General features: G+C 38.6%; 1 protein-coding gene across 1 annotated transcript; it reads left to right on the top strand.

Moving 5' to 3' along the window:
• Positions 1-1,343: 1,343 nt before the first annotated feature.
• MAGT1 (magnesium transporter 1) lies at positions 1,344-26,133 on the top strand. The gene is made up of 10 exons (XM_074208112.1): positions 1,344-1,469; positions 3,171-3,340; positions 4,689-4,806; positions 4,958-5,098; positions 5,574-5,714; positions 6,585-6,674; positions 13,332-13,395; positions 15,804-15,878; positions 19,362-19,452; positions 20,114-26,133. The coding sequence occupies exons 1-10, from the start codon at positions 1,359-1,361 to the stop codon at positions 20,127-20,129; spliced, it is 1,017 nt and encodes a 338-aa protein (XP_074064213.1). The 5' UTR covers positions 1,344-1,358; the 3' UTR covers positions 20,130-26,133.

Here is a 26,133-nt window from a genome sequence, read left to right as displayed (position 1 = left end):
ATTAATTTGACTGGCAAATAAGTAAGATGAATAAAAATAAAAGTTTTCTTTTTTTCTTTCTTTATCCAGCCCATGCCATTCCACTCTCCCTACCCTCTGTTCCTCTCCATACTCCATACATCCCTTGCCTTGCTACTCATCCCAACCAAAGTCTATCAAGTTAATAAAATGCTTGATAGAGTCTGAGTTTTATTTAAGCCATTCGACTCATTGCAATCCCCCCCCCAAATGATAAAGATTGATGAAATGACCTGAATGGACTTGCTCATTCCATCAGTGCAACAATCAGGGACAATTTTGGGTATCTGCAATGTATCCAGAGATAGCATTGTGGAGCTTGAACAAAGACCAAAGACTATTTCCTTTAATTTAAAAAAAAAGCTAACTTATGTAACATTTTGCGATCTCTTATACTTTGCTTCTTCCTTAAGGATATGGTTTCTCTCTCATCATATTCAATTTAGATCAAGGCATACCATGGGCATGATGTAAAGACTAACAGAATGTCTTCTGTGGGTCTGGGGGGAGGCAAGCAAGAATGGGGGAAAAATTGTAAAACTCAAATCAAGTATTTCTTTAAAAAAGATTGATGAGATGAGCCATGCATTTTTTCTTTGTCTTGTTTGTGGAATCTTTATTCCGAAAAAAATTTGGGGAACTAAAAAAGTCTACATCGTCCTGTTACTTAAACAAAGGGAGAGGATTCGGGCAATTTTTCATTTCAGGAGGGAGGGGTGGGATGGTTTTATGATCAAAACATCTTCTTTTCCGATTAAAATGCTCAGACTGCATTTCGATTGTTCACGCATGTGCAGTTTCATTCAAATGCTTAAGGGCCAGGCACAGCAGAGGGTTCTGGGAAGGTGAGGACAAAAACGAAAGGACAAGGCAGTCCTCAGTCCTTGAGAAATGTATATTGTTCGGAGGGGAACCCAAATGACATCGAAAATCAATCCCAAAGAGATCCTGAGTGATTTCCAGGGGAAGGGTCCCTTCCGCAGGACAGCTTTGCAGGCTGTCAGTGTGCGCAGCCCGCTTTCTCCACTGAGCGACATTTGGGTGTCTCCGGGTAGCTTGTCGGAGACGATCTCAAAGGACCAATCAGCAAAGTCCAGGTCATTCCGCTCCAGACTGCAGACCACCGGAAACGGGCCAATCAGAAAGAAAAAGCCCTTTTGTCTGGAAGCTGGGCTAACGGGTTTCAAGGAGACGGGAGAGGGCGGAGCGTCGGGGGTGAGCTAGGCCAATGAGCGAAGGCGCCCGGTGGGCCGTTTCCTAGGCCCGCCCCCGCCATCCCCGGCAGAGGAAAGTTTCACTCGGGCTGGCCGGGGCTGGGAACGGAGCGCGGCGGAGCAGCCATGGCTGTCGGTTGGCGGGTCTGGTGCGTGCCGGCGGTGGCGGCGCTGGCGCTGGCGCTGCTCTTCGTGGCCTGCCGCTTCCCCTCTGCCTCTGCCTTCCGCAGAAAGGAGGTGAGCAGCGGCCGCTGGTTGGCTCGCTTGCCCCTGCGGGGGAGGGGGCGGGGGGGCGAGTCCGCTCGGCCCTGGGGTGTGAAGCCGGAAGGGGGCTCGGGAGGCCTGAGGGTGCGGCCTCGTGGCCCTCCCCTGGTGCTGATGTCTGCATTTACTCGCACGGGCGGTGGGGGGCGCTGCGTACCCAGGGATCGAGGGGGGTCGGGCCTAATTGGGCCCCGGAGGAGGCTGCTTCCCCGCCCGCTCCATCCTGGGCCCGCTTTGGGGTAGACGACCTCCTGGGCCAACCCTGGCTCGCCCCCAACTCCGAGGTCCGGAGCAGGTCGGCCTGACATTGGGGGGGGGCAACGCCACACCCAAGGGAGAAAAGCCTAGAGTGGCGATCTCGGGGGAGGCCTTTGGGGCCCGGAGAAGGAGCAAGGACTCTAGCAGCTGCTCGGTCCACCTGCCTCATTTATTCAAATAAACGCCCACCCCCACCACCAAGATTACCACTTCCCTGACAAACATTTTGCCCGCTCCATTGGCACCCAAACCTCCTGGGTGATGCTGCATCTTCTCCACTGGGCCTTAATGGCATTCCATCCCGATGGCTCCTCCTTGCACTGTACCTTCGAATACAGCCAATGAGAAGACGTGTTACTGGGAAAATGTATTCATGCAGGCTCGCTAGAAGTAAAGGTGGCCCTAGGGCTGAGAGGGACCTCTGAGGCCATGTTATATCCATGAGTTCTACTGTCCTCACTGCTCAGAAGGCTCAGACAGGTTAAAGGAACTTGGCCAAAGTCACCTGAATAAGTAGGGGACTGAACTATGACCCCTCCAAAGGTAGCACACTCCCCACCCACCAGTGTGGCTCTCTCAATGACACAACTATAGACTGGAAAGTCAGAAATATCTAGCTCCTTCATTTGGAAGGATGATGCAAACAACTGGACTTTTTCTGAAAAGCCAGAAATTTGGAGCTCCCTCATTTTGTGGGTGATATTTTAATCATCCCATCTCTCTAAGCACAGGCCATTTTGTTTAGCTGGCAGCCATACCTAAAACCCTCTCTGCTGACTTCCCTTAAATCTTAACTAAAATCTAGTTTTGAAAAAGAATACCTTTTCCCTTTTAATTATTTCCCATTTAACATTTGTTTGCTTCTTGTCTTCCCCAATAGATTGTGAGCCCTTTGAGGGCAGGGACTGCCTTTTACCCTCTTTTGGCATCCCCAGAGATTGAAACTTAGTAGGCAGTTCATAAATTTTCATTGCCTGATAATCATACTTTGAAATTTCGCTACTCCAGTGACATTTTTCCCATTTGCATACTTAAAATATTTAAACTTAATTTGTTATGTGCTTCATAACCTTCCATCACTTGCTTCCTCACAGAAAAAAAAACAGTTTTTTCCCCTTAAAAATCTTCCCACCCTTTTACCATCCACTTTTTTTCAGATGAGGATAACAAAACTCAGAGATACAAATATAATCAACATTGACATATAATTACTCAATAAAACAAAGTGGCAGCTGAGAAGTGGTTGGATTTTTTTTAATTATTATTCTGATAGAAAACTAAGGATTCATTCAAAAATAGCAATATTTACCTCATGTATCAGACCCCACTTTCCTTTTTAGCCTTAGTCATTTGTTTCAGATTGTAAAACAGGAACAAATTGAGTATTGTGAAAAATTATTTCCTTCTTTTTTATAGATGGTATTGTCAGAAAAGGTTAGTCAACTGATGGACTGGGCCAGTAAGAGAGCAGTGATAAGAATGAATGGAGATAAATTCCGTCGTTTTGTCAAGGGATCACCAAAAAACTACTCGGTGATTGTGATGTTCACGGCTCTTGAACCACATCGCCAGTGTCTGGTGTGCCGGTATGAACTTTCAACTCTAGACTGATGTCATTTGGGCATGATTTTTTTTTTTAATCGAAAAATAAAATGTTTACCATTCCCACCTCTTATTAGAGGCAATCCAGTTGCATTGTTACACTGACATTTCCTGTCTCAGACCCCCAACTTCAGACAGTAATAGCAGCAGATAGGTGGATAGATATTCATTGCATGATGATAGAGAAAGCAATGAAATCTTCAGATTTTTCATCATGTACACCAAAATATATTATTCATTAAACTTTCCCTCTAATTACATTCCTATCCTTTACATAGGAGAAAGGCAATGGAAAGAAATAGAACAAATACTGAATTAGGAGTTGGAAGACATAGATTCATATTTAGACTTTGACTACTTATTTAACCTTAGACAGCTCATTTGATTTTTCCTGAGCCTCAGTTTTATCAAATGAAAAATAAGGGAGCTAGATCACTAAATTCTATGCAACTTTATATCCTATGATCCTACCCATGGCTATATTGATAGCTATAATTTCTCTACAGCTTTTAAGGTTTGCAAAGCACAATATAGAAGATGTTTCATTTAATTTATACACTAACTCAGTGAGATAGTCACTATTAGTATACTGATTTTACAAATGAGGAAACTAAAGCTCACTTGCCCAAGAAGACACAGTTAGTAAGACAGGGTACAAAATTCCTCTTTTCACTATAACCTTAAATTTGCCTGATTGCTCTTCTAAAGTTCTAATTTAGTCAGTATCACAATGCTATTTGACCTGACTTTTAGTATTGATTTTTGAATTCTCAGAAAAATAGGTATATGAATACTGAAGATAAACCAAACTATGGGCTTATCTCTTTGGGATTTAGTGATTTATTCACCAAAGCAATGAATAGTTCTTCTTCATCTCCTTTCTGATGCTATCCCTATGAAATGAGATTTGTATTTCCTCAAAATAAGGGCAGAAAACCTTGCTCAGAATTCAACTTACATGATTTTTGTAGTTGCTGAGTTATTAAGCTGTGTCTGACTCTTCATGACCCCATTTGGGCTTTTTCTTGAGGAAGGTACTTGAATAGTTTGCCATTTCCTACTCCAATCCATTTTATACATGAGGAAACTGAGGTAAACAATGACTTGCCCAGGGTCACACAGCCAAGACATCTGAGATCAGATTTGAACTGAGCTACCTCCTAGCTGTTTCTTTAGGTCATTTAGACACATTTTCTTCCTCTTCACTATAGGAGTGGTTGGGGCATTCAAATGCCTCCTCTGCTCTTGTTCATATGTATCGTTGGGTTTTTTTTAACTGTTGATAAATTCAGTCATTCTTTTTGATTTGTTTTCACACATGTTTGTATCTAGGCAAGCTGATGAAGAATTCCATATTTTGGCCAACTCCTGGAGATACTCTAATGCGTTTACCAACAAGATATTTTTTGCTATGGTAGATTTCGATGATGGGTCTGATGTTTTTCAGATGGTAAGCTCTTCTTAAGATGCTGAATCAGAACTTTAAGCTTTATTTTTTTCCTTACTGTTACTAGTGAATTATTTTTCTGGTATTTTCATTTCCTCCTTTTCATGATGTTTTTATTTGTTTTCTTTGTTTCTTTGATTTGCCTTCAAATCAGCTAAACATGAATTCGGCTCCAACTTTCATGAACTTCCCTGCCAAAGGGAAGCCAAAACAGAGTGATACATATGAGTTACAGGTTCGGGGTTTTTCGGCTGAACAGATTGCCCGGTGGATAGCTGATCGAACTGATGTCAATGTAAGTTTGCTCAATTTGGAGAACAATCTGTTTTCAAAGTTCACTGGATAGTCAAGATAAAGGAGGTAGTTAACATTTCCTTCCTCCTTATCTTACACAGCATCACTAACTTTTAACTGCAGAAACACCCTCAGCCATACAAATGATGGTAGTTTTCTGAATTAGAAAGCTAAGTGATAAGACTTTCTGTGTTCAGTTGTGGATTTCATTTGTCAGTTGATTAGTGAGGTGACCTTGGGAGTTTCTCAAGTTAAAAAATCCTGTGGTATCTAGAGAGAATCACTTCCTTGATTAGATAGCCTAAAATTGCAATGATGTTCCTAACATCCCATTTTATTATATAATATTCCCAGGAAGTGAGACTGTCAGGGTTTTTGTCATGCTAATCTTATGTATATCTTCATTTCTAGGTTTTTTTTTTGCCAGCTGGTCATTAAATCTACGATTTAAGCATATTTTTCTTCTCTCTTCTTAGATTCGAATAATTAGACCAGCAAATTATGCTGGCCCCCTTATGTTAGGATTGCTTTTGGCTGTTATTGGTGGCCTCGTCTATCTTCGAAGAAGTAATCTGGATTTTCTCTTTAACAAAACTGGATGGGCCTTCGCAGCCTTGGTAAGTGATTTAGTAAAATCAGAGGTTTTTTTCCCTTTGAATACAGTTCAAAATGCTATCTCTTCAGCCAGGTTTATACAGTGTATTTCCAAAGTCTTAGTGCAAAGAGATTCTTTTGTTTCTTCTGTGAATAAGAGGGTAACATGACTTTTTCTAACCTGAACTCAGTACAGTGATTTGTTACGATAACATTAGACTGTTTGAACTACTAATCTGCTTTCTACTTTGAAGCAAGATTTTTTCTCATTCTTATACATCTGAGAAGACATAATACTCCAAACTTATTTCTGTTTGGAAAAGGCTTTTTAACTGGCTAACTTGAAAACTTTTACAAACACCTTGGTGATGATGAGTACTTAAACTATCAAGCACAAGTTTAATAAAGACTGATTGCTAACAGAAAAGTGTTGCCTGTTTTTTAGTAAATGTGATTTTATCCTGATATACGTAAGACTATGGAGATACTTAGAATAAACTTCAATGTTTGTGGAAGGAAATCTCTTCTGGTATCAAATAGGATACATGAAGTTACCACATTACAAAATAATGCCTTAAAAAAGGATACACTGAGGGGCGGCTAGGTGGTACAGTGGATAGAGCACTGGCCCTGGAGTCAGGAGGACATGAGTTCAAATCCGGTCTCAGACACTTAATAATTACCTAGCTGTGCCTTGGGCAAGCCACTTAACCCCGTTTGCCTTGCAAAAAGACCTAAAAAAAAGGTTATGATGTAAATACGTTTAGCATAGTTAAATATGTATAACCTATAATAGGTTACTTGCTGTCAGAGGGGGGAAAGGAGAAAAATAAGAAACTCCTAAGTATGCTAAGTAGATAAGTTAAAATCATTTTGTATCTTTTTTATTTAAGTGCTTTGTACTTGCAATGACATCTGGACAGATGTGGAATCACATAAGAGGACCACCATATGCTCATAAGAATCCTCATACAGGACAAGTGGTAAGGAAAAGCCAAGATTCCTTTAAATTTAAGGCTCAGATTAATGCAAGTCTTTCTAGTATATAAGACCAATTTCTTTCTTGACTGAGTTTTCAAACTGCCACAGCTTCATATCTTGAAAATAAAAACCACTGAGTTCTTCCGTTAAGTTTGAAGTACTGTAAACGACCCAGAAACACATTATCCTCCATTGCTGAAGAATGAAACTTCATTTTCATGTAGAATAAGGTTATCAGGGTCCTGGGACCTTTGGAGAATGCAACCTGTTTTATCATTTATTGCATTAATACATGTTTTAAAAAAACTAATACAAACTGTTTCTTTGGAAAGCCTTTAAATTATGTCTCAAATGATTAAATGCAATACCTAAGTAGAATCTCAATTGCTAGTTTATCCCATCTCAAGTGAAGCAATTTTTTCGCTCTAGATGAATTAAATTGTGATCTACATAGAATGAATACTGAATTAATTGTGTCCATGGTGGAATGCCTTTTACCCTCTCAAAGCACCTCCATTTCCTTAGTAAAAAGGGATCATAGATACCCATCCTGTTTATTTCACTGTTCACCCTAGGGGTAATGAGGCAAAAGAGCATTGGGTATAAAACCACAGCACCTGGATTCTAATCTTGTGTCCTGCCACCTGTTGGACAAGGAGACCTCTATGGCTCAACTCTTAGTTTCCTCATTTGCAAAACCAGGGGACTGTCAAGATAGACTCTGAGGTCCATTCCAGATCTGAACCAGGAAGAAATGAGATACTCTGCATGAAAATATTTTTTGACCTAAAAAGCATCATGCATGAGGATGGGAGTTCCAGTAATGGCTGTTGGGCAATCCTTATTTGATTGGCACTACTAGAGAGGACCAGATGCACAAGTCGATTGTTGAACCAATTTCATATGAAAAATTCAGTTAATAATTGAACTCCTCAATGGACTCAACATGCCGAATAAGACATACATTTTTGGACATCTCCAATATAGTGATTTGTTTGCTTCAATATATTTATTTGTTACAAAGGTTTTTCTTTATTTATTTGGAGTTGATAGCTAAAAAAATGCTTGTTAATTGGAGAAAAGAATGGAGCACCTGTTGAACATGAGTTCTTCAAACATTATCTAACCATTTCCACTTATTTGGAGGAGCTCAGTGTTTGAAATAGATGTTTTAATTTATTATATTCAATAAAAACTTACTACAAGGGGCAGCTAAGTGGCGCAGTGGATAGAGCACCGGCCCTGGAGTCAGGAGTACCTGAGTTCAAATCCAGCCTCAGACATTTAATAATTACCTAGCCGTGTGGCCTTGGGCAAGCCACTTAACCCCCTTTGCCTTGCAAAAAAAAAAAAAAACCTAAAAAATAAAAAAGCTTACTGCAGACCAAACCCAGTGCAAAGAAATGGAGATAGTAACAGAGAAAGAGAGTCTTTGCTCTCAAGGATCTCACATACTCATGATGGGTAATAATACAGAAAGAAACTGAACTACTGGGAGGATTAAAGTAACAGTACCAGGAAATCTATCTCCTCCATAACTCCTAGACTTATTTTGATCATCTCATATTGCCCAAATATGGAAGTTTAGAGACTCGGCCCAAATATTCCCATGGATTATCTGTGCCCAACCTGTGATAGGTAGAACATTCCAAGCTTGTATGGATCTGATCAGCCATAGTGGACATACTGTAACTTCACTCCTTTTTGGTCCTCTTTGAGAACAAAGAACAACAATCAGACCAGTCCCATAATAGACCTTCCTGCCTTTCACATAGTCCCCAACAATCATGCCACTGCCAGAATTATCTTCGGGTTATGTCCTTTTTCTGCCTCAAATTCTTCAGTGGTTCCCTAGATTGCTTAACAAAAAAAAAAAATGGTTAAAAAAAATCATTGTTTACATATGTGAGAAACCTTTGGCTGGCATACAGGGACTATGGATAATTTGATACTAGCCTACCTTGACATCTCACTTTACTCTGCAGCCAAACTGGTCTGTTCTCTACCTTCCAAGACTGCTCTCTTTTTTTCCTCCTTCTGACTTTTGTTCATACTCAAGTATGAAAAGTTATTTTTGCTTTTTTCCTTTGTGAATTCTGATTCTTTCTTTGATCCCCAATTCAAATGCTGTCCAACCCATGATCCCATGTATCTTCTATTCTTCCCCTGGAACCTCATCTAATATTTAACCTTGATACAAAATATGACATGAGAACTTTATTTCTTCTTCCCTCTGAAAGCAGGGTTGGGATCTTATATAAACTTCATATATGTCATACCCAGTTCTCAACATAGTGCTTTGTGCCCACTAAATTCTTAATATATATTTATAGATAAAAGCTGAAGATAAGTGTTAAAAGGAACCTCAAGCCTTTTAGTCTTACCTTTGACCTGTAACTGCAACAGTAACTACAACAAGTGATCATCTAGCATCTTTTGGATGAAGTCCTCCCATGAGAAAGGAACCTACTCACCCTAGAGACAGCACATTCTAAATTTGAATAGGCCCAATTGATAGGATGTTGTTTGATTTCCAGAACCTAAAGTGGCCTCTTGGTACATTTGTTGAAATGATCCTAATTTTCCCTTCTGGGAGCAAGCAGAATAAGTTAGATCCTTCTTTCTTATATCTACCCTTCTAATAACCAATGTGAGTCATGATGTCTTTTTCTTTCTTGCCCTCCTCTCTTCTCCAAACTAAACATCCTCTGTCCTTTCAACTTTCTTCCTGTTTGAATCATTGACTTGACCAGGAATTATCCAGCTTTGGGGCAATTGTTACATGTTTTTGTTGTTAGGATTGTGAATTAGAATTTTATTTTGAGACTTTAGCCCTTCCCTTTGAGATGATTTAGTTAACATGGGTGTCATAAAACCAAGATCTAGACTTCACAGACACCATGCTATCTGTCACATGACAGTTCCCCAGCTTTGTGACTCTTTCATCCTTTGGCCCCTGGCTCTTACTTCATGCAGGAAGTTAGTTAGCCTTTGCTTCCCCCATCAAGAATCCCACAAGTCTCAAACCCATTAGATCTTTCATGAGCAAAGAGACAGAATAGGCCAACCATTTTTGACAAATATATCTATTGCCTGCTATCTGGATTGTCAGTTATATAGCTCTTTTTTGTTTTGGTAACTCATGGTCCATCTATTTCTCCATAATCCTCTCAATTCTTCAGGTGCCTGGACTCTCCATTTGGAGAAATGTTGTTTTGACTCGTTGCATTCACTGTTGTGGTAGGAAACAGTGTGGGTAGTAAGTACTTGGCAGTTTTCTGACTTTAAAAAGCAGTGGGCTGTTACTTCCTGGATTTTTTTGCATCCATATCTAAAGTAGCAACATGAAAAGAAGCAAAGGAAAATGTATTTTTCTCCCAATGCTTCTCCCATGTTCTGTATGTTTTCCTGGTGAAAAATATTTCCTTTTTTTTTTAAACCTTAAATTTTCCTAAAAATTCAAAACCATGAAAATTCTTGTTTAGTTAATATGGTTTTTCCAATTTTAAGATGTAGCAAAAACCTTTAGGCATAATTAGGGATAATTTTTCCTAACTATTGGGGGGCCCCTCCTTTGTGGTTGAGATTTCTATTTGTGACCCTATAGTTATAGAATTTTCCCCAACTTGTTAATGAAATATATTTTGTCACTAAAACATTTTAATGTTAGAAAGTGGTTCTTAATGTCCTCATGGAATTTTTCTATTATTATAATAGAAATAGTTACTATAAAGTTATTCTATACTTCCCTATTTTGAATAAGGACACCACCATTCTTCCTGTATGCCAAGTTCAAAGCCTCAGTCATCCCTGACATCACCTTGCCTCGCTCTACATGTCCTATTAATTAGCAAATCTTGTTGTTTCTCTCCCATGCTATCTGTAGCATCTGTCTCCCATGGAGGCAACTAGGTGGTACTTTGGATAGAGCACTAATCTGGAGTCAGGAGGACCTGAGTTCAAATCTTGCCTCTGACACTTGACTAGCTATGTGACTTTGGGCAAGTCACTTAAAAATGATCACCTGGCATCCTGGGCCATCTCCAGTCATCTTAATTCATATCTGGCCATTGGACCCAAAGGGCTCTGGAGGAGAAAGTGAGGCTGGTGACATAGCACAGCTCCCTCCTACCCCATCCCCACTCAAATCCAATTCATGTGCTTTTCATGACATCACCTCTCTGATGATGTCATGGCCTTTTTCAAGAACAAAGGACAAGGGGTGGCTAGGTGGCACAGTGGATAAAGCACTGACCCTGGAGTCAAGAGTAGCTGGGTTCAAATCCAGTCTCAGACACTTAATAATTACCTAGCTGTGTGGCCTTGGGCAAGCCACTTAACCCCGTTTGCCTTGCAAAAAAAAAAACCTAAAAAAAAGAACAAAGGACAAACATCACCATCCTACTTCAGGCCCTTAACAAGTCTGTCTCTTAAACTATTGCCTTAGCTGTCTAATTGAGTCTCCTGCCTCTTGAGTCCATCTTCTACTCAGCTACCCAAGTCATTGCCCCAACACACAGGGTTGGCCTTGGTTTTTCGAACTCATCCATTGCCTCAAGGATCAAATTCAAACTCTTCTTAATGCTCTTCCCAACCTTCCTCCAACCTCCCTTTCCAACACTATTAAGTGATATTACCCTTCTCACATGCCACAGTTCAGCCATACTGGTCTTGATATTCCTCATGTATGACATGACATCTGTGCCTTTTTACAGGCTGTCCCCCCTCCCCCAGGCCTGGATTGCTCTCCCCACTGACCTAAGCCTCTTAGAATTCCTCCTTTCCCTCAAAGCTTATCTAGGCTATCTCCTCCATAAAGCCCTTCCTGATTGCCTCCAGCTACTGATTATCCTGCTTCTCCCCCTTCCCTATAATTTTAAATTTAGTTACTGTGTGTTTATATACACATGTGTGCTTACTGTTTTCCACTTAAAATGCATAGTATTTGAAGTGAAGAATGTTTCATTTTTGGTTTTTGGTCTCACCTAGGTGCCTGTTACATGAGTGGGTGTTTAATAAATGCTGGTATGTTGACTGTGGGTTCATTGTTGACCCTGGGCCAATCCAAAATATGGCATCCTTCCTGCAAGTTTGTTCTCCTTGTGTAGTCTAGCTATGTAACTTTTTATTGAACCACTAGATGGTGCTGCATTTGCTAGAGACTGGACTTGGAATCAGAAAGGCTCATTTTTCTGTATTCAGATCTGGCGGCAGACACATACTAACTTTATGACCCTGGGCAAGTCACATAATCCAGTTTGTTTCAGTTTCCTCATCTGTAAAATGAACTGAAGAAGGAAAATACAAACTACTTTAGTATCTCTGCCAAGAAAATTTCACATGGGGTCAGCATGAGTGAATAACAGCAACCTTTTGGTCCCCTCCTCCACCTCCCGCCTTTCTTTGGAAAAGAGCGGAATGTATTTCATTATGTATCTTTTGCAACCCAAGTGTCTTTCTATCTGATTGAGAGTAGACTGACTTTTTTTGTCATATTCATTTACATTCTATGTAAAGAAATGTTGTTTTTCTTGTTCTTCTCTCTTTATTCTGCATCATTTCATATAATTCTTCCCATATTTCTCTAAATTCTTAAAATTCAGCCCTTATGGTTCAATATTAACCATTACATTCCTATATTACATCTCCCTACTATTGCTTTTGACTGTCTCAAAATCTCTTGTACATCTGGTAAAGTCACTAAATCTTCTCATAAATAAAAACAGAATTTATATTGGTTTAATAATGCTCAGAGTATCCTAGATTTCAAGCTAGAAGGGATTATAGATATCATTCTTTACCAATGAGGAAACTCAGGTCCCAAAAGGTTAAGTGACTTGCCCAGGGTAACACAGCTAGTAAGTGCCTGTGGTAGGGTTCAGTTCCTAGTTCAGCCCTTTATCTAACTTACTAGCCTACCCCTCAATAATAAGAATAGCTATTTCCCTAGAACTCTGAACTTTCAAAGTGTTTTCCTCATGATGACTTTGTCTTGGGAGAATCCAATTATTATCCATCCCTCTTTTATAATTATCAGGAAAGGGGGCAGCTAGATGGCGCAGTGGATAAAGCACCAGCCTTGGAGTCAGGAGTACCTGGGTTCAAATCCAGTCTCAGATATTTAATAATTACCTAGCTGTGTGGCCTTGGGCAAGCCACTTAACCCCATTTGCCTTGCAAAAACCTAAAAATAATAATAATAATTATCAGGAATGTAAAACTCAAAACAAGATATGACTCAGCCATGGTCAAATTAGGAGAGTTGAGATGTCAACTCACATCTCTAGCTTATTTTGCTTTTCTATTTGGAAAAGTTTGAAGTCACCTTTATTTGGCACAGAGTTCCCTAAAAGTAGGCTTTACTTTAAATATTCTGTGTTTTTGTTCAGTGAGGTCTTTAGGTAAACCTGTATTTGGTTCTGATTTGTTTTCTTTAAAAAAAAATCAAACACTTCTTCCTGTTTATTTTCACAATTAAATATCTAGATATTGAGTAAATATATCATAGACTATATTGATTAACACATACTTGAATATAATTCCAAATTAAATATTTGTATTTCCATAACTGTCTCTTTACATGGTTGAATTAATACATATTGAACAGTATATGGAATTTGATTTTTAAAAATAATTTTGGTTTGTTTTTGTTTTTCCAGAATTACATTCATGGAAGCAGCCAGGCCCAGTTTGTAGCTGAAACACACATCGTCCTTCTGTTTAGTATCCTCCTTATAATATTCACTGGACTCTATGTACCTATCCCTTCTTCAGCATTTCTTGCCTTTCCTTTGCTAGGGTCTCTCTCTACAGGTGATGATGGCCTTTCATTTATGCTCTTTGAAGCAAAAACTTGCTCCAGGCTTTACTTGAACCAGACAGAGCTCTGATTTATAGTAATTTGATTTTTTGAATGTTACATATGTTGTTGTTCCTTTTTGAGGGGCTGTTTTTAAAATTCCAACTCGGGAAAAGACTGATGATCTTACCTATAGGCTTGAGACAGTCACTGCATCCAGAGTCTCTCCTCCATTTCCTGTTTAAACCTTAGTTTCAGGGGACTCTGGCTGTCTCCATTCAGTGTACTTAAGACGTAGCACCCCACTCTTCTTCTGCCCACCATCTGGAGCTGTCCGCTCATGTTGTTTCTCAGCAGTAAATAGCTCTGATGCATTGCTTGACAGAGTAGGATATTTTTAGTTTGACTAGATAATATTACAGGGAGTGGCAAGGGAAATTCCCATAGTACTAGGCCAGGAGCACCTAAGTAGGTGCTATTGAACTATGTGATGTCTATCTTCTTCCCCCACTCCTAACTTGGAAAAATAGAGGCTTTGAAGTCAAGTGTATTTTTCTCCTTTTGGTCACCCCCATCGTGGATGTGGCATGTCCCCCTCTTGCCAAGCATCCATCATAAGCATCTTATGATCCTAAAGTTTTTCCTAGGTTGTATGGGTTTGCACCCCACTCTGCCACTACTGGCAACCCCTGATGCCTTACTATGCCCTGGAGGTGAACGCTTACAGTTCATACTAGGGGAAAGAAAGCTCTGACATGCCTGCCAAATTAAAAAGGCTTTTAAGTATACCAAGCAACAGACTCTTTGTCAGCTAAGGGCCAGCCTGCTAAACTTAGAGATTATTACCTGATGTTGACTATCATGGAATTTTTTTATTCTAATACCACTGCAATCTAAGCAGAACTATCTCCTCTTGACCTGTATCAACAGAAGGAACAATAGGCTTAATAAAAAAAGCAGGATATATCAAGATTTTTAAAATTGATAGTCTTTTATTTTTATTTTTAGATTTTCCCATTTACATGTTAAACAAAATTTTAGCATTTTTTTAGGGGCAGCTAGGTGGCACAATGGATAGAGCACCAATCTTGGTGCCTAGAGGACCCGAGTTCAAAATTGGCTTCAAACATGTGACACAAGCTGTGTGACCCTGGGCAAGTCACTTAACGCCAATTACCTCACCAAAAAAACCCAATTCATTATTTAAGAATTGAGCTCCAGGGGCAGCTAGGTGCCACAGTGCCACATCAGCCCTGGAGTCAGGAGTTCAAATTTGACTTCAGATGCTTAATAACTACCTAGCTGTGTGATCTTGGGCAAGTCACTTAACCCCTTTGCCTTGCCAAAACCAAAAGGAAAAAAAAAGAATTGAGTTCCAAATTCTCTTCCTCCACCCCCTTTCCCACCCCTTGAGAAAAGAAACAATATAATAGCAATTATACATTTGAAGTCATGCAAAACATATTTCCATATTAACTATGTTGCAGAAGAAAACCCCAAGAAAACCAGTTTTTAAAAAAGTCATTGATAGTCTTAACCAAAAAATACAAACATATTCTCCAAAACAATTAAGCAAAACCATACCAGTAGGGAATGACCACATATACTCCTAGACTTCTGTCATTTATTGCTGAGAGAAAAACCATGCTATTGCTTTCCTACCCATGTAATTAGTACCCAGGTATCCTGGTCTGTAAAGATACCCTCCCTTAGTAACTGCATTTGGCCTTCCCTCACAATTCATTTGCTGTTGATTGATATTTAAGTAGTTTCTTTTATGGCTGTTTTAAAATTCCCTCTAAGGTGGGTTTCTCTTTTATTCAAGAGCTAGGCCTCTTCTTGGCTCGAATAACAATTGGAATCCACAGATAGATCTTTTTACTTACTATCTAGGACTGAGTCTGAGAAGAATGGAGACTTGGGAAAAGTCATGTTTTAATCTGCAAGTCTCTGTGCTCTCTAACTGGTTGAGGCACCCCTACTGATTATAGGTACTTTGGGGGGGGTATGCAAGATAATAATACTTTTATGCATGAATAGTAGGATCAGTTGTTTAAAGGCTAAAAATAAAGAGATAGAAACTAGTAGTTGAGTTTTTAAGCAAATCATTCTTAGGCATTGAAAAGTTTCATTTAAAATGCAGGTTTTTGTTTGCTTGTGGGATATTTCTTCCAAACTGAATTTTCTTTAAATTATTCTTGAGTACTGAATTTGATGTTTGGCAGAATCCTCCTCGTTTACCACGCTGTTTTGGGGGGAAGAAACAAAGTCCATATTCTATGGGTAGCTGACCATGGATGTCTTGGAATTTCTCCTTAAACCATGATCAAAGATGGTGCTGTTACTCTGGGGATTGTGCTGTTGTGTGAAGCCATCACATCTCACATGGATATTGGAAAGAGAAAGTGTAAGTTACATAAAGCATTGTAAATCAGGTTCACAAAATTAACTTGAAAATGAAGCTCTGTTTATGGCTTGCCTGTAAGCAGGTGATTAATTGAGATGATTTGAGTTATAACCCCCAAATTCTCCAAGCAAATTTTTGGTCCTTGTATTTAAAGGCTGGACTTTTCCCTTTGCTTAGGAGACCTTTTGACAATCCAGTTTTTCTTCAGTAACAATTTGAATGGCATCAATATTTTTCTGTCACATGCAAGCCAACTCACGTCTTCAAAGTGGGTTGTGGTCTTATGTCAATCAGTATTAATAAATGGTGGTTAGATTCCCAGATCTGACCACAAAAGCTAAACTCATAATGTGCCTAAAGTATGATGTGATGTTAATAATAACATAGAATCTAGCCACAATTTGCAACATTCTAATATATGACCCAAAGCAAAATTTCCATGGGAAAATGCATTTAAAGCTCAGACTTTGGATGCCAGGAAACCATCTACCTACCCTTGAAATAGGAGCAAGGGCTACCCAACCCATCCACTGGCCAGAAAATGGTACCAGACTGAGATCTCAGGAAGCTAGGATTCGGACCTGAGGACAGAATTCAGAATTTGTGGGGGTGAGACGATGAGGCTAGGAATCAGGGGTTGGAGAGGTGGGGATTTTCAGGGGGTAGGGAGCTGTAAGGGCACAGCCTCCTGCCTAGAGAAACCTTTCCTTCGTTATGTTTCCCAGCCCTGGCCTGCCTTCCGTATCATAATCTTTCCTTTTTTTTCCCCCCACAGCCTGAAGAGATTGGCTTGTCTGCTTCCCTTTCTAGTACTGCTCTTTTTTCCCTTTCTGGGTGTTCCTGAGAGGTGAGGTAGTAAAAAGAGGATTTGTAGGATTAAACTTAGTGTCAGGAGAGGTGTGGGTTCAAATCCCGGTCCTGATCGCATCTTGTAGAGCTTGGCATTTCCTTTTTCAGAGGATTAGTTTCCTCATCTTTAAAAATATTCAGATCATATATTTCACAGGCCTGTGAGGCAATGCTTTCTAAACTGGATGGTGCTAAAGAAAAGAGCTTGTTTTCTCTTCTTCAAAACAGACTGAAAGCCTCCCTGTAGGACAATCCTTCAGGATTACCTACCAAAAGATCTGAAGAATCATTGCCAGCAACAGGATCCTGGGAGCAAACTTGATACAGTGGGTTTGGAGGCAGACAATCTAGATTCCAGTCCCAACTCAGTGATTTAGGACAAATAATTTCATCTCTCTGGGCCTCCCTCAGTTTCCTAAATTGTAAATGGAGGTAGATGGGCTAAATGATCTCTAAGGTCTCTTCCTGTTCTGAATCTATGAGCTCACTGTCACCTCATACTTATTTTCCCCATCTCCCTGGGATGGGGTGGGTTGAAGTGAGTTGAGGGAAAGCAAGAGAGAAGGAAGAGAAATCTGCTTAAAATAGATATTTCACATATGAGAAAACTGAAACTATCAGTTTACCCTAGCATCCCCTTTGCCATAAGCATCTGTTATTTCCAAAGATGCAAATGAATTCTATGTCTTTTAAAATATAGAAAATTCTGTGGAATGTCATATTTGGTCCAAGTCTCAAAATATGTGAAAATGAAGCCCTGAAGGAATGAATTTTCCTTCATCTTTGACAACTTGAATCAAATGATACCCTCCATGTTTCCATGATTCTAAATTACCATCCCCTACTTCCATAAAAGGGATATTTGTTATTCCTAATAAAACTTGTCTAAAATTAGATTCTTTTTTGCTGAGGGAGATGGTTCTGCCAAATGAAAATCATACCTGGAATGGAAAAGTGGGAAAAGTACTTTGTAAATTGTAAAAGATTTGAACACAGGATAAATTGTTCAGATAGAAAAAGAGCCTGCTCTATAGAATAATAATATGGTTTTGAAGGCTTCCTTTAGCTTTCTCTGCATTTTACAGGTACTGGTAAAGGCCGTCTCTCTCTTAAAATACCAATTTTCTGACTATTTGTTTGACCAATATCCTTTCCAATAATATATCTTCTGGAGCAGTGGTTCTTAAAGTTTGATCTGGGGATACCCTGGGATCAGTGAAGTCAAAACTATTTTCATCGGACTAAGATGTTTCTAATACAATAGATATCGACAGGTACATACACATAAAAGAAGCTCTTGGGGGCACCCTCAATAATTTTTAAGAGTGCAAAGGTGTATTGAGACAAAAAAGTTTGAGAACCATCATCCCAGTCAATATTGGTTATACCTCTTATTAGTGAGCCTCAAGTAAGATGCTCTAGCCCATTTAGGCCCCCATAAGTCTTTTGTCCATTGCTCTTTGGGTGACTGATCATTTGGATTCCTCAGAGTTAGTGGTATATTTCATGAGTTATAGCTATAGATTTATTATACATACATACATATATATATATATATATATATATATATATATATATATAATCAATTGAAGAAGATTGGAGGGTTTTTTGGTTTTTGCAAGGCAATGGGGTTAAGTGACTTGCCCAAGGCCACACAGCTAGGCAGTTGTTAAGTGGATGAGGCCGAATTTGAACTCAGGTCCTCCTGATTCCAGGGCCGGTGCTCTATCCACTGTTCCCCCTAGCTGCCCCAGAAGATTGGTATTTTAAAATGGGGGTGGTTATTGGTTAAGAATGTTAAGCATTTTCAGTATTTTATTATTTTCTCACCTGCCAATCAGCTTTTTTCCTTTTTTGATCTAGCTCATTATTCACATAATAGTCAATAAATATTTATTAAGCATTTACTGTATGCTAAGCAGTGGGGGTGCATATCTACAGTGGAAGATAACAGCAAAGGGGGGCAGGGGGAAGATGAGAGAGTAACCTATACAGGGCCATGATAGAGAATATATTTAGAGAACTCAGAAGTAGAGGGACCAGGTGAGAAATGAGATATCTGAAGTGAGCTTTTTTCTTAAATGGAGGTTTGGAGTTCATGGTCCTGCCCTTCCATCAGAGAGGAATAGAAGAATGGTAAAAAAGGAGCTTGCTGGGGTGGGTAGGTGGCTCAGTGGATAGAGTACCGGCCCTGGAATCAGGAGTCCCTGAGTTCAAATTCGGCCTCATCCACTTAATAACTGCCTAGCTGTGTGGCCTTGGGCAAGCCACTGAACCCCATTGCCTTGCCAAAAAACCCCAAAAAACTTAAAAATAAACGGGCTTGCCCAGAGACCCATAATGACTAAGGATCAGAGTTTGAAACCAGTTCTTCCTGTCCAGTAAGTACTTGCCTTGTCCACTAGGACATGCTCACTGTCTTTATATCCATTTTTTTTAAATCATATTAGTAAACCATAAAACCCTGTTAGATGAAAGTGGGATTATTTTATTTTTCTAGAGCTAGATAATAAGAATTATTATTATTATCTGTATTGAATTCCTTTGGAAATTAAGATGAGGAGGGCTCTCTGATTGGTCTTTTGTATCTGTACTTCACATTACACTTAGAATGCTCTTTTCTCTTTTTGACAGTGATGTGTGCTGTTGGCATTGTGCTGGTGGTTGTGTTTTTTAGTTGGATGCTCTCTGTCTTCAAGTCTAAATACCATGGCTATCCCTATAGGTAAGAAAGATTCTTAAAGTTGTCCCAATACATCTTAAATTGTCTGCCTGCAAATGGACTGAATTATGATATTTCTCCCCAAACTGATTCCAACATAGTCTCCTTTAAGAATTTCTAAATTAAATTAATATACTATCAAGAAAAACTCAGACCTGGTGTTCCTATCCCACCCAAATGAATTTGACTGATAGTCCAAGGCAGGGTGGAGAGAACCCCTGTTTCTCAAAGCATATGCCACCCCTGAAAATCTCTACCACTTCCTTGCCTCTATTTCCCCTCCCCAGGCTCTAATGTTCCCAAACACCATTTTCCTTCTTGGAGAAAGGATTACTAGATTACTGTTCTCTCTTCTCCATCTGCATATTTAGAGAGCTTAATTAGCCCTCCTGGACTTTCCTCCCCCACCCCCTTTTCCTGGAAACACTCCTATTCCCCTCACACTGACATGTAAAGAAAAGGAACCATCAAATTAATTAGAAAATCTGTGCCTCTGGTTAGGTGCTAATTAGCTCAGAGCCCCCCCATTCTACCTCTTCTTTATTCTTAATTGTAATTGGGGGGTTGGGGGTGAAGGGGAGATAGAGAGCACATAAATGCCTTCCTATATTCCTATCCTTCATTGTCATCTGTAATGACTAATGGATCTATGTATTTATTTCAGCTTCCTGATGAATTAAAAAGAAGCAAAACAATGCTGGAACATTAAAGCTTGGAAATTGTATATATTGTGTTGGAACAGTGCAAAATGTGTATGGTTCTTATTACCTCTCTTGAAAAGGATTGAGATTGTGTTAAAAAATGGAACCAAAGAGTGATGTGTAGTGCCTTAATGTTAACAAGCAGTTTGCTTTAAAAGTCCATGCTGTGTTAGGACAAATTTCCCTTCTGTTGTTAACCTCCCCAGCCCAGTGAGCTTTACAAAACATTTAACCTCGTGGAATTCAGAGTTTTTTAGACAAGAGTATGTTTTGGGAATAAGAGAAAATCTTCTAGTAGTACTACTTCAGTCTAATTTGAGGAATTCCTTGTTCTTAATTTTTAGTCACCTGATAAAATATTTTTCTACTCCAGTGTGAAGAGATATCTTGATCAATCTTATCTTTCCAGCAATTTCCGATAACTATAATAAGCATCCTACCCTTTTTCCCCTTTTTCTTCCCCTTGGAATTGATGCTTCGCACATCTATCTTGTAAGTTGAGAAGCCAGATGTGCTGTGTTGATTCCTAAAAACAGATAACACTCCACATGTGTATAGACCAAGGCTCCCTAATGGATACTTTGCTTAGGTCTTTTCTCCTGAAGCACATTGCTATGTAGCTTTAGACATGAAAAGTCACATTTAAAAAGTCCTCTCTGTGGGTGCTAATAAGCAGTCTTATACTTAGGGCTTTCTGGTAAATTCCTTTTCCCTAGTTTTCTTTAATTCAAGAAAGCTCATTTTTAAAAAATGTCAGCTTAGTAATAAATTAGTCCTACTTCCTAATTGAGAAAATTGTTCTAATTTGAAATTACTTTGGGGGGGGTCACCATAGTAGTAGCTCACAGTGAAACCTAAACACTTTCTGACTAGGACAAATTTCCTCCGGTCTTTGTCTACTTTAGAACAGAGTGTTTGGAAGATGATTCAATGAAGTGATAATTATGAGGATTTTTGGGAAACCACATGATCAGTCATTTGTATGTGACAGGTAATACAAGAATGAATATGTTTAGTTCTATGATGAATATTTTTCACTTCACTTACGCTTACTAATTGATGCTAAGCATGATGCCTAGTGACTGTCAATTATCTAATGGTTAGGATGAACTGGTCATCAGGCCCTATTGTGCTAAGTTGTTTAATGTCTGCTAATTAAGTTAAAACAATTTTTTTCCCTGTTAAAAATATCTCCTACCCATGGACCACATACATTGGGCATCTAGTTGTCTTGGTTGCTACCTCTGTATGTAAATGAAGTGCCCCTGAAAAGCTGTGCTACTTCTATTTCCCCCCTTCTCCTCCCTCCCCAAGTAGAGGACCAGGATAGTTTTTTTTATGTTCAGATTCCCAGGACTTTGCAAATAGTTGGCACTTAATAGATGGTTGTGGAACTAAATTTAATTCTTTTTTCTTCCCAACTGCTTTAAGTAGAACAAGGTAAAAATTCAGTATGTTTTCATTCTTGACTTTCTTCAGTGAATGAAAGGAATAAAGTTTTCAAATGATTCTGCCCCCTATTTAAACTTCCACTGTGGTTACTAAACTTCTATGAGAATTTTAATGCACTATTTAGTGTTAGGTCAAAATACATAATCTCTTCCGTAATGATGAAAAAAGCAAAAATACCAGATTGGGGGGGGGGGGCGGGGTGGAGAGAGACAGAGAGAGGAAGGGAGGGATATGGGCAAATGTGCTAGACTGAAGGTGAAGTTCTGCCTTTTTATAACCTGTGACTGTTGGCTGCCTGGCTATTGGTCACCTTCCCCAGAGTAGATAACATAGTTCTGTGATCTTATGGGAGTGAGACCATAGATGATCACTATTTGGAAAGGGCCTCCAGGCCTCAGAAGAAAGATGACTTTGCTTAAGGGGAATGGTTGACCTTGGTACTCCAGTGTAATTGCTTCTTTTATTTGTTAGTTCATCGGGAACCTGGCTTTTGTGCATGCTCATGTGGCTTCATCAGCTGTTGTTGTTCATGTTTGACCCACTGAATTGATGCTGTGATTCCTAATAGTGAAACTTGTATGAAGCTGACTAGCCAAGATAAGTCTTAGACTGTTGCTTGAATAGAGAGATTACTTACCCTCAAGGTTGAATTAGTTTGTGGAGAGAAGAGATACTGTTGTATTCAAAATTGAGCATTTCTTTTATTTGGATTTTGAAATTGACTTCCATCTAAAGTGCCTTAACTGGATTTAACTTAGTTTTCCATGATCAGTTTAGATGTCACTTATATTGCTTTTATAAGTAAGGCCCATGACTGAGTTGTTGCTTTTGTATAACATTTAAATAAACTGTTTTACAATCACAATTGCAGGCTTTTAATGATTTTTAATTTTTGAAAAGTGAGCCAGCAATTCAAAAAGAAACTTATAAAACTGATTTCAATTTCAAAATTATGATGACTTTCCAATTTGTAACCTAAATTACAATGAACCTGGTAATTTCAGGTAGCTTTATTAATCTCTCTAAGTATATTTTATTCACATGATACTGAAAAATTAGTTTTGTTTGTTTTGGGGTTTTTTTTAAATTAGACTATATGAGGAGGTTCAATGAATGGATATTTGGATGTTTTACGTTTTGGCCTGTTCAAGTAAATATTCATGGTTGGGTCTATTCTAACAAAGTCAAAAATTAAGAAAATTACATAGCTTGACTAAAACAACTTTCTCATTTATGATCAATCAGCCCTGAATAGGGTCTTTAGCTTCATGACTGCTTCTACTCTCTATTCTGCTTTGGAGGTCCCACTATAGATTATTGGAACTTGTAATTCTACCTTTAGCATTCCAAGATCATGGTGGATAGATGGTCTCCTTTTAAATGTTTGTAATTAGCAGATTTTTTAAAAGTCAATTCTCACAGAAATAGTTCCAGTGTTAGTTGCCTATTGATATGAATCTATATGAATACATAATTCCATATTTATTATTGTTGTTGTTATCATTATAGTGGAGAAGTCAGTGGACTAAGAATTAGGAGATCTAGGTCCCGTTTTTGACTCTGCCATTAACTAATTGTGTGACCTGTAATATCTGGGTGTCAGTTTCTTTGTACAATGAAAGCTTTGATTTGAAGAAACCCTTTTTGTAGAGGATAAGGATTTGAACGTAAAATATCAGTAGTTTTAAATAGACAGGAGTCATGTGATATACCACAACTGGAAAAGAGTTGCAATATTGTAACTGAAGTTCAGTGTAATCCCTGCATGGGCCAGTTGCTCTGGGACTAGAAATTGGAGAGGAGTTAACTAGGATTTGTGGAAGCAGAAGCAAAGCAAAGACTAAACAGAGATATGGCTGAGAGCCTCAAACCTGGCTGCTTCACTTAGGGTCCACTAAATGTAGTAATCAATCAGAGATTGCTTCGGTCACTAAGGAAAGAATCACTTAGTGCAGGGTAGAGCATCCTTTGTATCTGAATTTGTATGATTAAATTTTAGGTTTTAGCAAAAAGGCAGTGGACTAGGGGATCTAAAGGGTCCCAAACAGCTCACACATTCTCTGCTTCCAAGTTAGTTGTGAGTATTAAGACTGAAGTTCAACTTTCAGCAAATATCCAATTTTCTTTTATATTCACATTTGGCTATTTAATGCAAGTTTTCTATAATACTGGCTTTTCTGTTTCCCTTGGATTTCAAAAGCAGTATATTTTGAAATGTTATATACAAGGATATGAAGAATTCCATATGCTATAGATTGCTAAAATGTCTTAATACTAGAACTTTTTAAAAATAAAGTTTTTGTTTTGCATCAGTAACTTCTCAGTATACCTCAACCCACATAGAAACCTCCTTTGTAACAACCAAAAACAGTTATGCAAAATCAATTGGCTTGAGCACAGTATTTAGTGGCCTATCCAGTATTCTGGCTCTGTAGACTGTGAAGGGAAAGGAAGTATGTTTTCGTCATTGTTCTTTGGAACTAAGATTGGTGGGTCATGGAATCTAAATTCAGATGCCCTTTAATGTTTGCATTTACAATTTTGTCTTTATATGTATATTTTCCTAGTTTGCGTTTCTTTTGTATCAGTTCATACAAGTTTTTCCATGTTTCTATTAATTTTTTCTTATTTGTAATTGCCAGTGGTTCAATAATTGTTATATTGAGAGATCATAATTTGTTTGGGCATTTCCTTAATTAATAGGTACCATTTTATTTTCTAATTACATGCAAAGGTAGTTTTTAACATTCTGTGTTATAGTTCTTGTTTTGGGTTTTTTTTTAACTGTTCCTTTAGTCTTTTCATGAGAATATTGGAGATATTGGCTATGAACTTTATGCGACTTTGATTCATGGATGAAATGATGATGACACTTTCACTGGGTGATAGTCAGCAAGTTCCTGATGCCTTCCATTTGGCAAATTTTACTATCTGTGATAAAAGTTTCTAGCTCTTGTTCTAGAATTAGCTAGCTCATTCTGAGGGAAACAGAGTAGGAAATCTTAAGTTTAGAAGATGATAGCATTTTTGAGCTAGAAGAGACCTCAACTTATCTAGTGATAACCCTCTTCATTTCATAGATAAGGAACTAGTGCATGGAGAGGTCCACCTAGCAAATCAACAACTCTTCTCAATTCATTAACTCTTATTTTGATTTTTCATATAAAAAGTGCCAAACAGATTCACTTTTAATCCCAAAAGCATTAAGGACATTAACTATTTCTATTTCTCTTATGATATTGGATTAGCTATACAATAAGGATGACTTTACACTAAGACAATGATTACCATATGATAATGGAAGAATGATATTTAGGTGGTGTGAAATTGGATGCTTTGATGTTTAGACCAATAGTTCTTCATCCTTAACTGTAATTCCTGAGTAGCTATACAGGCCAGTGATGACCAACTAAATAACTTCTCTGGAGCCAAGTTTTTATAGGTTGGCTGTCTGAGATCATACTTAAATGTTTATGCTTTCCTCATTTGTTGACACAATTCATGTCTTGCTTTTAGTATAGCCTATCAGTTAAAGTGACCCTTGACCAAATTGAGTATTTCAGTTTTTACAGTCACAGCAGTATATTATAGGCCATGAGCATTGAGTCTATGAAAGACCCATGGTTTTACTAACTGATACATCTCACCCCTCGAGGGATCACTGATTTAGAGTGATAAGGTACCATAGCAGCCAATCTATTCCAACTCCTCCTGCCGCCATTTTACAAATGAAGAAGTTCCAGATTTGTGAAGTTTAATTTAATTCAGTAACTATTAAGTGCCTACTATGTGCCAGGTACTATGACTTGTCCAAGGTCACACAGAGAGCAAGGGATGACCATTCCATCCATTGCTTTTTTTTAATATCTTTTGTTTTTACAAATTCAGTGCTTTATCCTCCACCTCTATATAAACCAAACATTGCACATAATTAAGAACATCATAAAGATGTCTTTATAAGGGTGTCTTATAAGGCTGAAAAAAAGTCTCAACTCTGCCATTTATTACTTATGTGACCAAGAGGTCACTTAACCCATCTGTGAAAGGAAGAGGTTGACTTGGATGACCTCCAGGGTTCCTTCCAGCTCTATGTGAATGGTGCTATTATGTAAGCTCCTTGAGGGCAGGTACTATTTTTCACCTTATGTCTTTGTATCCCTAAGGCCTAGCATAGTGCCTTGCATATAGTAGCTACTTAAAAATGTTTTGTTGAATTGTATGTAAGTTAATATTACCCAGGATGCATTTAGCAAAGTTAATGGCACTGTCAAATGGCTCTACAGGAGAAATTGGTTTATCACCAGAAATGGTGGAACAAAGAAGATGGAGTCTGCCTGATTTCCCACTTCACCCTCTGGACCATTGAGCCTTTCCATCTGATGTACAGCAGAAGCTTCCTATATGTCTTGTCTATTTACTTCTATTAGAATGTGAGCTTTAGAGCAGGAACTGGCTCAACTTTGCATTTGTATCCCCAGTGCAGTGCATTGCATACAGTAAGAACATAATAAATGCTTTTTTCATTCATTCA

The sequence above is a fragment of the Macrotis lagotis genome, chromosome X (assembly GCF_037893015.1).
Source record: "Macrotis lagotis isolate mMagLag1 chromosome X, bilby.v1.9.chrom.fasta, whole genome shotgun sequence".
Taxonomy (NCBI): Eukaryota; Metazoa; Chordata; class Mammalia; order Peramelemorphia; family Peramelidae; genus Macrotis; species Macrotis lagotis.
The sequence above is the reverse complement of the archived record's forward strand: the minus strand, read 5'-3'. Positions and strand labels throughout refer to the sequence as shown.

What these genes read in the sequence shown, in the direction of transcription:
- MAGT1 (XM_074208112.1), top strand. Translation starts at nt 1,359, where the DNA reads ATGGCTGTCGGTTGGCGGGTCTGGTGCGTGCCGGCGGTGGCGGCGCTG. An exon ending in ACACATCGTCCTTCTGTTTA is followed by an intron (nt 13,396 to 15,803) that starts GTATCCTCCTTA and finishes CCATGATCAAAG; the next exon opens with ATGGTGCTGTTACTCTGGGG. An exon ending in GGATATTGGAAAGAGAAAGT is followed by an intron (nt 15,879 to 19,361) that starts GTAAGTTACATA and finishes TCTTTTTGACAG; the next exon opens with TGATGTGTGCTGTTGGCATT.